General features: G+C 38.6%; 1 protein-coding gene across 1 annotated transcript; it reads left to right on the forward strand.

Annotated features, from left to right (window-relative positions):
- Nucleotides 1-262: 262 nt before the first annotated feature.
- On the forward strand, nucleotides 263-16626 carry MEIOC (meiosis specific with coiled-coil domain; the record flags this gene model as incomplete). The annotated part of the gene is made up of 8 exons (XM_082605089.1): nucleotides 263-328; nucleotides 879-992; nucleotides 4194-4351; nucleotides 6602-6706; nucleotides 9106-10972; nucleotides 11450-11584; nucleotides 14552-14732; nucleotides 15168-16626. The coding sequence occupies 8 exons, from the start codon at nucleotides 263-265 to the stop codon at nucleotides 15395-15397; spliced, it is 2856 nt and encodes a 951-aa protein (XP_082461215.1). The 3' UTR covers nucleotides 15398-16626.
- Nucleotides 16627-18744: the final 2118 nt, after the last annotated feature.

Genomic DNA, 18744 nt, shown 5'->3' on the forward strand with positions numbered 1-18744 from the left:
GGGAGGCGGCCCTGCCGTAGGGGGCAGGGCGAGGCGGGTCGCGTGCCGGTCGCGAGCCGGTGTAGACAATGTAACGACTTTCCACCCCGCTCCTCCCTCTCTGCTCCGGTTCCCGCACCCACAGACCGGCTCCAGGCAGCGCTGGGGGCGGCGGTGGCGGTGGCGGCGGCGGGGTGCGGGCTGAGGTAGCCGGGCCTCGACGCCCCCCCTCACCCCTGTACCCCAGGAGCTGTGCCTAGTCCAGGAGGGGCTGGGGGGCACCATGGAGGTGAGCGGCGGAGACGCCCGTCCGCCCTCTTACCCCCCAGGCCTGAGGAAGGGACCTGAGGTAAACGGCGGGGACGGTCCGGGTCCGGGTGTTGGCCGGGCTTGGAGGACGGCGACGGTGAGGAGAGACTGAGGAGCGGGCGCGTCCCTGGACGCGGGTCTCTGAGGCGGCCGGGCCGGGAGGGAGAGACCCGGTCACCAGCTAGGAGCCCCGACGGGGCGCCCGGGCTGCGCCGCGGGGGTGAGCGGGGGGCGCGGCGGTCGGTCGGGCCGGGGCCTGGGGGCGCGGTGCGGGCTGACAGGACGGGCGGCCGGGCTGGGGCGGGAGGTGACGGCCCGCGACGCCTGGGCTGCCGCCACCTCCTCCACGTTGGGCCGTGGCGGCGCTGAGGCGGAGGCCGGAGGCGAGGGCCCGTCGGACGGGCGAGGGCCGCGCCTCGGGGTCGGGCCGGAAGGTGGAGAGGGAAGCCGGGGCCCCCAAATAAGTGTCCTGGGAACTGATTCCGGGTGGAGCTGGGCGCACAGCCGACGTGGAGCCGTCGTCCAGCCCTTTCGGTCCTGGCTCTAACCTGTGATGTCTCTCCCCCGTTTCCTATCCCCGTTTCGTGCAGCCGAAAGTCGCGTTACGTGGAGGTGCGAATCGCTGCAGGAACCTCAGTGCCGAGGCCAGCAGTCGCGTGATGTTGACTGGCTCCCCTTCCTTCTATGATTGCTACAAGTCGCAGGTCAGTTACTCGGCTTTGCCTGTATTAGAGGATTTTTTTCTCCATCAAATCCAGCACCACCCCCACCCCCACCCGCACCCCCACCCCCACCCCCACCCGCACCCCCACCCGCACCCGCACCCCCACCCCCACCCGCACCCCCACCCGCACCCGCACCCGCCACAGGTTTGTTGCTCCATACTTAGGACCAGACACCCGGTAACTATACTCTTTTTTAATGAATTTATTTATTTATTTATTTTTGGCTGCGTTGGGCTTCTCGTTGCAGTGGCTTCTCTCGTTGCCGAGCACGGGCTCTAGACCCGCGGGCTTCAGTAGTTGTGGCACACAGGCTCAGTAGTTGTGGTGCACGGGCTTAGTTGCCCCGCGGCATGTGGGCTCTTCCCGGAAGGAGGGCTCGAACCGGTGTCCTCTGCATTGGCAGGTGGATTCTTAACCACTGCGCCACCAGGGAAGTCCCCGGTAACAGCATTTTTAAATCCAGAGTCTGCAGAATACACACTGGTTTCGAAAAAAAGTTAAGGAATAAGGTTTTTCGTTGATTCTTATTTTTGACTTGTCCTCAGCATGACGTGATGCCAGAAATGTAAGAAAAATCTGCATTTACTAAGACCATAAAATATTTCTTCCTTCCGGCGTTTATTGCAAGTCGGTGCAAACATACGTTTTATAATTTAAATTTTTCTTTACTCTTTTATTCTCTGGCTCTAACAATGTCTTTGATGACATGCTGCCTTTTACCTCACGTAAAACATTTAGTTTTGTTGTTAATCGTGTTAAATTAGGCTTAGGTTAATGTAAGTCATTTTCATTTGAAATTATTTACCCAGGACATCACTGCTGATATTGTTATACTTTGAATTATAACAATATCCTGAAATAAATAATTTCATTTAATTCACACTACAACCTCGTATAGTATTATACCCACTGTACAGGTAGAGAAACAGGCTCAGAGAGTTTGACTTGTGCCCTAAGTTACAAAGCCCAAGTGGAACCCAGCTCTTTTTCACTGCCAAGACCAGCATTCCACTGCTCTCTGTAATGTTTACATGACTACTAAAATTTACTTGGATTTAATTTCAGTTGATTAATCATAGCAAGGGTAAAGTGATACATTTTGCAGTTATCTAGACTAATTAATATGCCAACCCTAAGCATTTGCATATTTAATTTCCAGAAATATTTTGACTGGGAAGGATCCAGATATTTAAAGTATAATTGTTTGAATCCACCACATTACTTTTTTTTTTTTTTTTTGCGGTACGTGGGCCTCTCACTGTTGTGGCCTCTCCCGTCGCGGAGCAAAGGCTCTAGACGCGCAGGCTCAGCAGCCATGGCTCACGGGCCCAGCTGCTCCGCGGGATGTGGGATCTTCCTGGACCGGGGCACGAACCCGTGTCCCCTGCATCAGCAGGCGGACTCTCAACCACTGCGCCACCAGGGAAGCCCCTCCACATTACTTTAGTTGCTTGTTTTATCCTAGCATATTACATTTAAATCAATCTTTTAAAAGACTTAATTTTTCTAATACTCAAATCTTACTTTAAAATATAAAATATACTTGAAATAATACTCCCAAAATACATTTAGTTTCAAATACTGTTTACTTCATTTGATATTATATAATCTGAAAATGCTTATTTTGTTTAAGTAACTCTTTCAAAAAATGAACAATTATTTATGTCACTTTGGATACTTCAAACCTAAAAGAGAGTTAAGGGGGTCTGTGATAAAAACTGCAGAACTAAAGGAATAAAATTATGAAAGGTTCTAACAATAAAATCCTTTAAAAAGTTACTGCTAACGAACAGAAATTTTGGAAAGGCAGTTTTTAGTGGCACTCTTAGCAAAATCCCTTCTGTGCCTCAGTTTCTCCAGCTTCAGAATAGTCAACAAAATATAAGCTATAAACGAGAAAATTATAATGTGTAGGTTTCAAATAGTAATCATAACTGGAATTTAAACAAATGGCTGTAAAATATTTGAGATTCTTGAAGGTGAGTGATTAGAAGGTATTAATTTTCATATATTATTGGTATAAACTCAGTGAATGTTTAAAGTGTTGTTTTTCAATTATCATATCTATGAAGAACAAAAATTTAGGAATGTTTTGATCTAAACATGTTTTATCTCTTTTTACATAAATTTCGATTAAGAGAATGAAAGCAATTAGAAAATATTTTTAACCAGGATTATATACCTTCTATATTTATAAGAAAATACTATTTCTACTGTGTTTATGCCTGGATATTTATAGTTATTACATCTCACGTTTTACTAGCTCCTTATTTGGAGAGTTAAAAATTGTGAATCTATACTTTCAGACTATTTTAAGTATTTAAAATTTGAGGGGCAGTGTTTTCACTGTACCTCAATCCCTTTGGGAAGGAGGCAGGACTTTAAATAATTCATTAAAATCTTAAAACTCAAACTTTTTATCTTATTTACTCAAAATTCCTTATAGAAGTGTTAAGAAAAAAGAAAATGAGCTTGTTTTTTCTTCTAATTATAATATCTTTAAAATTTCTTAAGATAAAACATTTTATGTCTCGTCTCATTTTTACACTTTCTCTTGGAAATAGAAACTAGGCTGAAAATTAAAGGTACTGTTTTAAAAGGCCCTAGTGTAGGGCCATTTCCTCATTTTTAAAATATAGAGAATATCCATGTCACAAGGTTGACTGAATACAATAATGTTTGTGGAATTTCTTTGAAAATTCTATGTAAATGTACATTCACTTTTTTTTTCACAGATTGGGGGCAGTAAGACTGAGTTTTGTAAATGATTTATTAAAAATAATACTGCTATAGTCCACATAATGCTCATCTGTTCAAAAAACTAAAACTGCAATAACTCTAGGTGTTTTATACCAGTGATAAGCAACAGGTACTGAACAGGGGCCAAAATTTTCTTGGAATAACCACGCCCACTTGTTTACATACTGTCTATAGTTGCTTTGGTGCTAGGACAGCAGAGTTGAGGAGTTTCAATAGAGACCTTAACACAGCAAACCCTAAAATATTAATTATCTGGCCCTTTACAGAAAAAAATCGCCAACCCCTACTGTAAAGTAAGCTTAAGTGGCTAAGTCTAGATTTGTCTCCCAACTCCTCAAATTTCCTATTCTTTGGCTAATATTCTGTAATAAATGCAGTTTTGGTTGTGTCTGGTATACAAATATGTCTTTAAAATTTCAGAGTGAAGACAGTGTTGACCTAAGGCAGACCTATGCTCCACTTTCTTCATCAACAGAATATGCAAGTTCTGTAGATTCTTCACTTTTCTATGCACCATGGTCTGTGTATGGAGATGATATTAAACAGCCCTCTAATTCTCAGATCAATGTAAAGAACAGGTAAATTAATAAATTAGATTTCTCAGGCTAAATGAAGTGTTTTTAAGTTTGATTACATGGGAACCTAGTTGTATTAGCTCTTTGTTCCCTATATCAGCATTTTTATGTTATGGCATTATAATTTTGTTTATCAAACTTTTAGGAAATCTTAAATGGGATAGTTACGTGTGTATAATTTTTTCTTATTATTTTTTTTTCATTCATTAGAGGCAATCCTGAGTAAATCTTAAGTTCCTCTTTCTAAAGATAACTTATATAAATGAGTTACAGTTTTTCAATCTATTTTTTTAATACAATTCTAAATTTTCGGTAATTTTTCCTTCACAAGTATACAACAAACAGGATTTTATCAAACATAAGATACTTTAATTATTTTTCTGTTCAATTCCAATAATAATAAGGGCCTACTCTATGTCAGATTCTCTCCTACTGGGGATATTAGAATTAACATGGCAAAAATTATCCCTGCCTTTATTATAGATCTTACAGTAATGATGATGATGATGATGATAACTTGTCAGGCACTGCAAGTATAGTGAGGTTTAAAAGAAGTAGTATAGAATATTATGGGAGCTTACTGCCAAGAGAAACTTAAGGGAGTGACACTACCTTTATGTTAATTATAATAAGGGAGCAGTTAATAGAGGCCGATGCATCTTTAGTTTAACCAGGACATAATTATTTTTAAAATCTACTAATTAATTAAATAATTGTTAAAACATTTAATTTGGTAAGTTCTCTAAAATAGTGATTTTATTAGAAGAACCATATAACATATAATTCCACAAAAAAACAAAAATTTTTTTTTTTTTTTTTTTTTTTTTTTGCGGTATGCGGGCCTCTCACTGCTGTGGCCTCCCCCGTTGCGGAGCACAGGCTCCGGACGCGCAGGCCCAGCGGCCATGGCTCACGGGCCCAGCCGCTCCGCGGCATATGGGATCCTCCCAGACCGGGGCATGAACCCGTATCCCCTGCATCGGCAGGCGGACTCTCAACCACTGCGCCACCAGGGAGGCCCCCAAAAATATTTTTTAAGTTGATACATGTTCATTGAAAAACTTCACACTTTACAGAAATATATAAAGGCAAGCATAATTTTACCATAACTTTGCCTCTCCACCTCCCAGTAACAACTATTAACAGTTTGGTATATATTACATAGAATATTTTTCTAGATATATACTAACACATTATTAAACAAAAAAACTTTATATTGAATCTTTTTGAAATAACAAGATGTAGTGGAAAAAGCATTAGACTTGTAGGCAGACCATTTATTCAGCAAGTGTATAGTAAAGCATGGCAAATCACATGCCCTTGCAAAATTCAAGTTTCTTAATATCACACATGATCACTCATTCAACAGCTTAACGATTACTAATATCTTCCCTTCCTATGTTATGAAGATCAATGACATTTTGAATGTTATGCAAATATAAGGTATTTTTATTTATTTCTAAAATGTCCTAACACTATGAAATGATAGACATAAAATATGAAAAAACAAGAAGTTACCATTTAAAACAACATATTACTTCTAGGAACAAATTACCCAAAATCCATAAGCGGTAAAAAGGCACCAATTTTCCATCTCCTTGTGGTTTTTACATTTTGTATTATTTAGATAGTTTTAGTAACTAGGTAGGATTTCAGGTACACGGAGTACCAGTCACTTCTTCGGCAAAGATTTAGGGGTAGCCTCCAAATCTTTTACATTTAAGGGACAACTGCAATGTTGCTGTGATATCTAGGATGACCATATCACATTTCACTTTTTAATCCAACGTTTAGTATAAAGAGTCACAAAATAGAGCAACAGGTTCATATGGTTTTCAAATCACAAATGGAAAAACTGAGCAAGTGTTGTTGATGTAATGATGTATACTAGGACTAGACATGATTTCAGGAGCAGCCATGGTACCAACCATGTCTGCAACATCATGGATCAGAGATTTGTATCTTGGTCACCTAAAACGAATAGCATGTGTTTTGGAGAAATAAGAGGTAAGCATACATTGTGAACTAGACATAGGATTTGGAATGAAGGAGAAATACTTATGTAACATAAACATTATGCTAAAGTGGAAAATATTCTGAGTTCCTGTTCCCTTTTTATTTGAAATGATGGTATAGAGTCAATCCAAATATTTTATCGAAAAATAATGGCAGAATAAGTCTGGAAATAGAAATCAATATATTGTATTTCAATATGAGCAAAAATATTTACATGTGATATTCATTTATCTTTAGGATTCAAACAGAAAGAAATGACTATGGTAGTGAAACAGACTTATATGGACTTGTGTCTAACATTTTGGAAGAGCAAGATAAATCACAGCCATGTTTCACTGAGGGGTTAGTATATTATATAAGCCATATAGTGTGTAGTAAACTTTTAAATTCCCAGGTACTAGATTACCCTATTTATTAACTTTTATTTTTAGTTAATAGAGGATCATCTGACAGTAGACATCTTAATTCAGATATTTGTTTTGAGAAGCCTTGATTTTGCTTTGGTGCTTGCCATACAATTGAAAGTTTAATTTGCTATTAAAAACTTTCATTTGTTGGGGTGTGCTTAGAGCACGGGGTCTGAAGAAATGGCTCGTCTGTTTACAACAAACCCGACAGGAATCTGGGTTCATCGTGACAAGGGGCAGAAAACTTGTGGCCTTCCTATGAACAAATACCCAACACGTATCCCCCTGTACCTCCATGTGGCTGCTGGGCAGGACCAGTGGGACAGAGCTCAGTACTGGAAGGAAAGCTACAGTATTTAGTGGGGGAGTTTGCCACCTGGAGCCTGTCCGGTCCACATGTGGGTGGGCCATGAGTGGTCTTATAGGCATAAAGGCTTTGAACCCCTCTCTTCAAGGAAAACAGAAAAATAGATTCCGACTATATGCCATTCTGGAAAAGGCAAAACAATGGAGACAATAAAACGATCAATGGTTGTCAGGAGTTTGTGGGGAGAGGGGAGATGAATACATAGAGTACAGAAGTTTTTATGAGGGTGAAAATACTTTGTATGACATGATAATGATTTTATGTCATCATACTTTTGTCCAAACCCATAGAACAAGAAACACTATTCACTTCGTAAAGTGAACCCTAAGATGAACTAGGGATGATGGTGATTATGATGTGTCAATGCAGGTCAGCCTTGGTTAAAAAAAAAGTCTTAAAAAGAATTAACACTCGGGGTAGACGTTTTTGGCAAAACTTTTGTTTCACTTTTATATACGTATACACAATGTATATGTGTGTGTTTGTTGGATTGTGATGTAAAATGTGCTTTTTAGATTAAAAAAGTTTGCAGGCTACTGTAGTTATACTGGCAAATAAAAGACAAATTAATCTTAAAAAAAAAAAGAACTTTCATTTGGAAACTTGCATAATTATTCTTGCGTAATTGAGAGCTATTTCCCTTGAGTTTATGAGCTAAAATTTGGCTTAAAGAATATAAATTCCAGGGCTTCCCTGGTGGTGCAGTGGTTGAGAGTCCGCCTGCTGATGCAGGGGATGCGGGTTCGTGCCCCGGTCTGGGAAGATCCCACATGCCGCGGAGCGGCTGGGCCCGTGAGCCATGGCCGCTGAGCCTGCGCGTCCGGAGCCTGTGCTCCGCAACAGGAGAGGCCACAACAGTGAGAGGCCCGCGTACCGCAAAAAAAAAAAAAAAAAAAAAAAAAAAGAATATAAATTCCAAGGACTTTTATACTTATACCTCCAAAAATAAAACTATCATTACTGCTGTGCGGAAATATGTATGGATTTTATTCATATGGTAAAAATTTTTAAAGTATGCTTGAATCGTTTTATTTGGGTGTGGAAGCCATGTTATGCGGCATGTGGAATCTTTAGTTGCAGCATGTGGGATCTTTGGTTGCAGCCTGTGAACTCTTAGTTGTGGCATGTGGGATCTAGTTCCCTGACCAGGGATCAAACCCGGGCCCTCTGCATTGGGAGCACAGAGTCTTAGCCACTGGACCACCAGGGAAATCCCAGCACATCTTTTTTATTTAAAAAAAATTGAGGTCAACAACACTTTTGTATTATATAATAACTTAATTAAAAGAAAAACTTATTTTGGTTTTTACTTACTATATATAAACAATTCATGTGGGGACTTCCCTGGTGGTCCAGTGGTAAAGAATCTGCCTTCCAATGCAGGGGACACAGGTTCGATCCCTGGTCGGGAACTAAGATCCCACATGCTGCGGGCAGCTGAGCTTATGCACCTCAATGAGAGAGCCCGCGTGCCGCAAACTACAGAGCCCATGCGCTCTGGAGCCCGTGCACACCACAACTAGAGAGAGAAAACCCACACGCCACAACTAGAGAGAAGCCCGCGGGCCGCAACATAAAAGAGCCCGCATGCCTCCACAAAGATCCCATGTGCCGCAACTAAGACCCGACACAGATAAAAAAGAAAGAAAGAAAACTAAATTAAAAAACAAAACAAAACAATTCATGTAAGACCATATTGTCACCAGCCTCAGGCCTTAGTATATGTTTCTTGGGAAAGTATAGTGAAGACATATTAAGATTAGAATCCATATTTCTGTAGCATATAGCACATTTCAAGTGATAGTTATTTGGATGTAATGGCAGCTTATAAGGCAAAGTTGGAAAGAATTAGAGAATGGTGAGGTGGGGCATTATAAATGTTTTTGAAAGCCTTTCCTACCTTCTCCACTAAGGAAATAAAGACTTTTAAAACCTAAATTGTAATTAAATATATTTACTTGTTCTAGGACCTGCTCCTCCAATTTAAAGTCAGTTTGGCCAGTGAACACAAGCAGATTTGCAGATCACCATGACCTCTTAACAGAAACCAAAAGGCCAATAGATACAGCCATCTCTCAGCAAGCTTTTTATACTAGTGAATCTGTGTCAACAGTGGAGAAGCAGTACCTGCATAATAGTAATCTGATACCACAACAAAAGATAGATGAACTTTCTCATGGATTTACTGGTTTAGACCTTGAAGAACAATGGATGTACCCCTCACGAAGTGATCATTCTAACTGTTACAGTATTCAGACAAATGATACAGCTAAGACGACATTTCAAGAACATCTGTCTATCAAAAACTGTTTTACACCACACATTGGTCTGTCTGACATCATGAAAGAACCAGGAGTTGATACCTACTCTTATGGAAGAGAAAAAATATGTGCTAAAGGTCTTGAAGCACCATTACAGCAAAAGAGGGCAGAGATGTTTCTTTCCCAATTTAATAGATACAATGAAAATGCAGATTATTGTAGATACCCAGAATATGCTTATCCTAATAAGGCTAAGCTGAATAAGTGTTCAAATTTTAGTGTCCAAGATAGTAAAAAATTAGCCAGTGGCACACCTGAAACACCAACTGTAGAAGCAGACACCTACACAAAGTTATTTCAGGTTAAACCAGCAAATCAGAAAAAAATGGAGGCGACAATACCTGACCAGCAGAATTTCACATTTCCAAAAACTATACCATATCTGCCAGAAAAACAGTTTGCAAAGGAAGCATTTACTGCTGATTTTGCCTTAAAATCAGAATATGGACTAAAACCTCACACAGCTTGTCCAGCTAATGATGATTTTGTTAATGTCACAGAAAAGCAACAGTTTACTAAACCTGACCCCCCAAATTCTGAGTATTTTAGGTCAGTGAATTTACTAGCAAACTCAGCAGCATCTTCAGGTGGTATCAACTTAAACAGACCAACTTGGATGAATATCCAAACAAAAAATAACACTCTTATTCCTTATCAAAATCAAGGTAACTTGATGAAATTAAATACTCATTTAAGTGCAGCTTCAAAAGGTTCTAACCATTCTTCAGATTTCCTGCAACTATCATCTACAAATTTAACAGCAAATAGCAATTTATTTCAGAAGTATTGCCAAGAAAACCCTTCAGCATTTTCTAGTTGTGATTTTGGTTATAATGGTGCAGAAAGAATTCAATCTGTCAGTCACATGGAAGGACTGACAAAGACTGGAGAAGAAAATCTCTTTGAATCTGTTACTGATAAAAAAATAAAGCAGTCAAATGGATTTTGTGGTAACTATTCAGCTCAGCAGTATGGGACCATTGAAAATGTAAACAAACATAATTTTCAGGCTATGCCCCAGAGTGGCCATTATGACCCTGAGGAAGGGCCAAAGCATTTAGATAGCTCATCTCAAAATACATATCAAAATCTGTTGGAGTCACAGGGTCATTTTAATAGCCACAGACAGGGAAGTGGAGACAACAATATTAACAGCCGTGTGAATCGCACACAGGTGTCATGCTTTTCTAATAATTATATGATGGGAGATATAAGGCATAATCAGAGTTTTCAACAACTTGGTTCAAATGGGTTTCCCCTAAGATCCACACACCCACTTGGCCATTCAGTTGTTCCACTGTTGGATTCCTATGATTTGTCTTATGATGACTTAAGCCATTTATACCTATATTTTAATGATACGATGTATGGTGATAATTCCTTTTCTGGTTTCGTGCCAACTTTTGGATTTCAAAGACCAGTTAAAACCCGTAGTGGACCAGCCAGTGAACTTCATATTCGTCTAGAAGAGTGCTATGAACAATGGAGAGCATTAGAAAAGGAGAGAAAAAAGGTAACACAAAACTATCCATTTAGGTGTAACTTAGTATATCCCCTTTGCCTATCTTCATTTTATTTACCTTAGTGTAGTTTAAGAAAGAGTACTTGCCTTATTTTTAGGTTGCATTTTTCTATAATGTGTAGTATTTGTTAAGTTCATGACTATAGAGAATTAATTAGGTAATTTAGAGACAAAATGCTTGGGGTTTAAAAAAATTTGTTATTTTAAAGTTTATTTTGCCTATTAGGTAGACTTTTTCCTTAATGGGTTAAAAGTTTATTTCTTTGAATTTTCTAAGTATTAAACTATTGGAGTGTTTAGAAAAGTACTGTGGTACTGTGGTTTGTATTTGTTGCCTTTTGATACTGAAACAATTTTTATCTAAAGGAGTAATTTTCAATATACTTCTTAGGCCTATGAGAAATATTATTCATGATTGAATCATATTTAGAAAATTTAGCATCTAAAAGTTATATAATTTTTTTACAGACTGAATTGGACCTTGCCAAAAATTATCCAGGGAAAAAGGTATCGAGTACTAATAATACTCCAATTCCAAGGCTGACCTCCAACCCATCTAGAGTTGATCGCTTAATTGTGGATGAACTTCGAGAACAAGCCAGAGTAAGCTGTGAAAATATCCAATAGCAGATTTTTTAAACTGATAAAATTTTAAAATGCTTCAGCAAGTTAGAATTCTGAAGGATTTAAAAATCACATTTATGTGTAACTCTCTGAAATGTATTCTTTTCCATGTTTGGACCTAGAACTATTAGTTATTTAGGAAAGGGAAAATAGCCCCATTCAGTCATTGAAACAGTAGATTTAATAGTCTAAGTGGTTCCTCTTCAAGAAACCCAAATTAGCAATGGAACTAATCCTCAACAGAAAGAAAATTTTTTTAAGCAAAAATCATTTTGCATATTATTTACAGGGAAAGTCCCATTTCTTAGTCACAAACATTTGTTTCCTAGCTTCATGAGCAAACTGTGCTTGCATTATACAAGATAGTAAATTAACAGGAAATTACCATATTTCATTTTCTTAACCCTGTACTCTTATTTATTTTTGGCTGCATTGGGTCTTCATTGCTATGCATGGGCTTTCTCCAGTTGTGGCCAGTGGGGGGCTACTCTTTGTTGCAGTGCACGGGCTTCCCGTTGTGGTGGCTTCTCTTGTTGTGGAGCACAGGCTCTAGAGCATGGGCTTCAGTAGTTGTGGCCTACAGACTCTAGAGTGCAAGCTCAGTAGTTGTGGCAGATGGGCTTAGTTGCTCCGCAGCATGTGGGATCTTCCCAGACCAGGGCTTGAACCCATGTCCCCTGAATTGGCAGGTGGATTCTTAACCACTGCACCACCAGGGAAGCCCACAGAGTCTTATTTTATTGAACATTAGTTTCTTACTTGTACCATGCTGTCTTTAAAATACAGATATGAACTACTTCAATGGAAAAAGATTGATTTTACCTAGCTTTCAGCCTCATTCAGTTGTAATTTTTAATCAAATTTGTAAATTTGTACAATGGAATTTATCAGTGGTATAGTCAGATACTGACATGGGTTACAGCCAAACATTATAAAAACTTAGGTCTTCTGTTTTTTTCTTAAAACTGTTCCAAGTTAAAATTCCTTTTTCTCAGTAATACATTTCTAGGCAATAAATCAAAGGATTGCTAACTGTGGATATTAAGAAATATACTTTTTCCAGCCTTACTTAGGCTTCACCCTAATTTAGAAGGTTATGTTTATAGCTGTTATAATAATTTTGTTTATCTATATTTAACAACATTAGATCAGTAATACACAAAGGGCAAAAATATTTTTATGTGTACTACTTTCTAGTTTGCTGGTTTTGTGGAATTCTGAAAAAAATCTTTTAAAAGTTTATTAAGGGCTTCCCTGGTGGCGCAGTGGTTGAGTCCGCCTGCCGATGCAGGGGACACGGGTTCGTGCCCCGGTCCAGGAAGATCCCACATGCCGTGGAGCGGCTGGGCCCGTGAGCCATGGCCGCTGAGGCTGTGCGTCCAGAGCCTGTACTCCGCAACGGGAGAGGCCACAGCAGTGAGAGGCCCGTGTACCACAAAAAAAAAAAAAAAAAAAAAAGTTTATTAAAAACCACCTGTGTAAATTTCTTTCTTTACACTTATCATTTATTCAAAATGATTGTCTTATTTTAAAAATACATAATTTGTAGTTCACTGGAGTTTTTTCTATGGTATTTTCTTTTGTTGTCTTATTTTCCCCTCAAGAATCTGGCTGGTTGTACAGTTGGGAAGAAAATATTTTATACCTGTACACTTGTGTTTTCTCCATGGGCTTAAACTGGGATAGACTTATTCCAAAGAAACTTGATAGGAGTGTGAGGTTAAGGCAATTATTGTATTTATTTGATGTCCAAATCCTACTTACTCAAAAACTGCTCTTGGGCTTCCCTGGTGGCGCAGTGGTTGAGAGTCCACCTGCCGATGCAGGGGACGCGGGTTCGTGCCCCAGTCCGGGAAGATCCTACATGCCGCGGAGCGGCTGGGCCTGTGAGCCATGGCCACTGAGCCTGTGCGTCCGGAGCCTGTGCTCTGCAACGGGAGAGGCCACAGCAGGGAGAGGCCCACGTACTGCAAAAAAAAAAAAACAAAAACTGCTCTTTCCTTACACCTTCCAAGTTTAGACTCTGAAACAAGTTAGGCATATACAACTATGAAACGTACTACGCTTACTGATATACAGTGCTCTTCTTTAAGCTTAATTAACCAGAAGATTGAGACTTCCTGATTTTCCTTAGCAGTTTTGACAGTTATAGGATTTATTTTGTATTAGTTCAGCATACATTTAAATTGGTATTTTCTGGATTATGGATTCCTTAAAACTACCGCTAGCCAGTATTATTTCTGATTTCCAAAAGGAGAACTTTGGAGGCCCAGAAAGGAATTGCTGAAGTCAAGATTAATCAATCTAAGGCTTCCCTGGTGGCGCAGTGGTTGAGAGTCCGCCTGCCGATGCAGGGTACACGGGTTCGTGCCCCGGTCCGGGAGGATCCCACATGCCGTGGAGCAGCTGGGCCCGTGAGCCATGGCTGCTGAGCCTGCGCGTCTGGAGCCTGTGCTCCGCAACGGGAGAGGCCACAACAGTGAGAGGCCCGCATACCGCAAAAAAAAAAAAAAAAAAAAAAGATTACTCAATCTAGGATTTCTCCTTTTTAGCTCAATTTTTTTCCCTTTTAATTACAGTAACTACTAATAATGCTCTATTTGCAGGCTATTCTCCTATTTGCCAAAAAGAATGTCATATCTTATATTTGCACTTACTGTTAATAAGATGGAAATATTTGAATGTTTGACTTTTTCATTGTTGCTTATTCCCAGTAACTGACTACCCTTAAACCTTTTAGAATTAACATACACAAATAGGTACAAAAGACTGACTTTCCATCTTTGTTTCCCCCAGCGTGGTGTCAGGACATAGTAAGCATTCACTTATTTATTGATTGAATATTACTGCTCTCATCTCTACTCTGCTTCATTGAAGATTTGTTTTAAGTTAATGGCAGGGCAATGTGGTTACATGCCTCATCAAAATTTAAAATGTTTCCCTCAGGTTGTGACTTTACTGGGCAAAATGGAAAGGCTTCGAAGCTCTCCCCTTCATGCCAGTATCTCTACAGCTCTTGATAGACACCTGGAGTCCGTTCACATTGTACAGTCACGTAGAAAGGACGAAATTGTTAATGCTTCAAATCGGCAAAAGCAAGGTGTTCCTAGATGCCAAGATGACAGAGGTACAAACATTAATGCATATTCTTTTGATAAGGCACTGAGATAATTTGAATGTTAATAAAATCAGACTCTGAAGTTAAAAGGTTGAATTTCTAACATTTATACTTATGTAAAGAATAAATTGTTAAATGGTGCCCACATAATTTACTCCAGAAGTACTTTGATCTATTTTGCTAATATTACCCATTTAATTATAATAACTCTGTTAAAGTCTGTGTTCTACCTAAAGCATAGTCATGGTTATACAAGTCAGAAATAAATACAAGTATCAACACTTTTAAATATTAAGTCAAATACTTTGGTTAGCTCAGTCAATAGCCATCCTTCTTTTATAAAAATAATGTTTGATCATTTAGTAGCACAGCACGGGGTTTTATGAGTTAAGGGGTACTTAAATGGCATCTGATATGAACTGACCCCAAATATTTCTTTTACAGATGTTTTTGCCCTTGCTTCAGCAATTAAAGAGATGTGTGTGGCTACTCGGAAAGCACGCACTACCCTGTGGTGTGCACTGCAGATGACCTTGCCCAAAACAGCCAGTACAGCTGGCCAAAGAGATGTGGAAAAGGCTTTACAAGATATAGTAAACTGTGAAGATAAAGTCCATGAAAGCGTAAATAGTAGCAATCCAATGAACCAGAGAGGTGAAGCAAACAAACATTAAGGAAATGCCAGCAGAAAGAATAAAAAGCTGATAAGTAAATGTATCAAGACATGCTAAAAAATGTTAATGAACTTGTCAAACTTGAAAATTTCATTACATTAATTTTCTTTCAGATTTAAAGGTAATACCTTAATGAAGTCTAACGTCTTTTAAAATCTTCTATTTGGAATGAATCAGATGTAGTTTAAAGTGAATTCAAAGGTAAAGTTGACTACTCTAGGGGTTCCTGGGTAGTCAAAGATAACAAGTTTAAGTAAATTAAATATTTCCTAACAGCTAAAATATTGCTGAAACCCATTCTGCAGTGCAGGTAAATGCAGATGTGAAATTCTTCTAAAAGATAAGTTTCATTTACGTCTGCCTTAGTAAGTATAATTCCAAATAATGAATCTAAGTGACTGTAATCCAATTATGGCTACAGTCTAGTAACCAAGACATAGTTTTGATTGTGATATAAAAGTGTTTTCCTTACAAAACTGGATAATACCTAGGGAACAAAGGAAAACAAGGATGAACCCAATATTCATGTAAAAATTTAATATTTAAAATACTACCATATTTATAAATTTGAAATCTTAGTACCTAAGTATATGGAGGAAAATGCATCTGATTCTCCTAAAGTAGGGATAAAACATGCAAGTTACTGAATATAAAACCTGTCCTCATTTGTGTATATTCTTTAAAATTTAATTATACTATCAATTATTAAATATTTCCAGTTTTAAAGTATTTTAATTGAATCAAAAACAAGACATTTCCTTTATGTGGATCTTTTAGACTTGATGCACAGTAACTAAAATAATGATTATTGTTTTAATACCCTTAGTTTGCTGCCTTTTATGAGGGTATCATGAAGTTCTAAAATGTATTCTTTTAAGGTTAATCTTTAACTGGTTTAGTTTGCAGTTGGTTAGTGTATATTTTGTGTAGCTCTGTTCATTAGTTTGCTTCTGTATTTTTTTAAAAGCGTTCTTGAAAGCTTGGCTTTTTCTGTTTCTCATCAATTAATATCTTTGTATGGAACCTGAGTAATTTATTCATTAATATGAAATGTTGGTATTATGTGATTCAGAAGATCTTGGGTTTTAACATTTCTAGCAGGAGTTAAACTATAATATAATGTACTGATGAAATTTAATTGAACTATCCTTGACTAGAAACACTAATGTTTCAAATGTTGGTGTTTTTCCTAGTTTTAGAAATCCTGGTATTAAAAAAAAAAAAAAGAAGAGTATAATCACACCACATAAATTTTCTTTAGATGATATTCAGAAGAAACTGATTGAGAATGCAGGAGTAACTGTAGGGAGAAACACTTCGATCACTGAAATGCCTTAGAACTACCCAAATGAATTACATTGAGGGTAGTCAAATAAAATAGATCATCCCACCACAGTCACTGCATAGAAAGTGGTTAAGTTTGATGTAAGACATGGGTGTTATGAAAACAAATATTGAACTGAATTTAGTTCCTCAGGAAAAATAAATAAATTACTTTGTTGAAAATATTTAGTTTCATTTTTTTTACGTTTGTATTAGTTTTTTTAAAATATTTATTTATTTTCTTTTATTCTTTTTTGGCTGCATTGGGTCTTAGTTGCAGCATGCAGGATCTTTCCTTGTAGCTCACCGGCTCTTTGTTGCGGCATGTGGGCTTCTCTCTAGTTGTGGCTTGCGAGTTTTACTCTCTAGTTGTGGCACACAGGCTGTCCAGGGCACGTGGGCTCTGTAGTTTGCAGCACATGGGCTCTCTCGTTGAGGCGCGTGAGCTCAGTAGTTGTGGGAGCTGGCTTAGTTGCCCTGCAGCATGTGGGGTCTTAGTTCCCCGACCAGGGATCGAACTGGCATCCCCATCATTGCAAGTCGGATTCTTTACCACTCGACCACCAAGGAAGTCCCTGTATTAGTTTCTAACATTGAGTCACTCATGCCAGAAAACCAATTAAATTTCATTTAACTGATAAGAACTTGTGGTAAGTTTTTAATTTCATTATTAACACATAAAATAGAGTTGGTAGATAATAAACCAATGCCATTCAGATATCCTTAGATCTAATCTGACCTCCTTCAAATTTGTTCTGCCTTTGTGCTAATCCTGGCAAACCAGAATAAAAATTCTGGGGAAACTTTTACATGACAGTGGTCAGAAATTAAACACTAGTCCATTAACAAAAAAATACAAAAATTCTTTGAAATTCTGTTAATCAAGTCATGCTTTGGATAACTCAAGTTAGTAGGTTGTTCCTTTCTATTGTATACCCTCTGATGGTTCTTAAGCACTGTACTTCTGAATTACAACCTATGAATAATCTGGTACTATAACGTTTTATAGGGTTGGGAATTAATGTTATGACTGAAATTCCAAATTTGGCCTAAAATGTCAATCATACCACAGAAAATATGGTTGTTTCAAGTTTGCCTTTTGCGGTGTTGAATATTTTAGACATAAAGGATTTATTGGCACCTGAGTTAAGTGGATAACCTTACTCAGAGCCTAATGAGCTGATCCTTTTTGTCTGTTTAAGCATTAGTTCAAGTGTACACTAATTATAACCTATGTAATAGAGTCCCAAAAGAAAGAATTGCCTACTGTTATAACAGATTGAAACTAGAACCCTTCAGGGGTCTATGGATATAAACTGACGCTGCTTCAGAGACCAAAATCAAGGTGAGAACCAACCAAAAATCCAAAATATGGGTTATTAAATTAAAATAGGCTCTCTCGGGCTTCCCTGGTGGCGCAGTGGTTGAGAGTCCGCCTGCCGATGCAGGGGACGCAGGTTCGTGTCCCGGTCTGGGAAGATCCCATATGCCGCGGAGCGGCTGGGCCCGTGAGCCATGGCCGCTGAGCCTGCGCGTCCGGAGCCTGTGCTCTGCAACGGGAGAGGCCACAACAGTGAGAGGCCCACATACAGCAAAAAAATAAATAAATAAAAATAAAATAAAATAAAATAGGCTCTCTCATATGCTATCTGTAGCCACAGCCACATATGAAACTAAGACTCCAGCAGTACTTCAGAGACTTCAAAGCCAATCTACTGACTGTCCAAAAAAGAAGGTAATCTTTCTGATCTCCTAATATCCAACTCATAGAAAGGAAAACTGAGGCAGAGAGTTTATGGATTCCAGGAAGAGGTTCTACTAGCAGAAGAGATAACTGGGCTAATCAAAACATAAGTAAAATTCAAACCCATTCCTAAGTGACTATCCACACAGAACTCACTTCCAGGTGGAAGGAATCAGAATAAATCAGAAGACTGATTTAAATAGTTTATTTTTTTAAAAGGTGGTTATGTAAAAAAAATTTTGCAATGCCACGGTTATAGGAGTGTATAGAGGTGACACAT

The sequence above is a fragment of the Mesoplodon mirus genome (genome assembly GCF_964341445.2).
Source record: "Mesoplodon mirus genome assembly, chromosome: 18".
In the NCBI taxonomy this organism is placed as follows: domain Eukaryota; kingdom Metazoa; phylum Chordata; class Mammalia; order Artiodactyla; family Ziphiidae; genus Mesoplodon; species Mesoplodon mirus.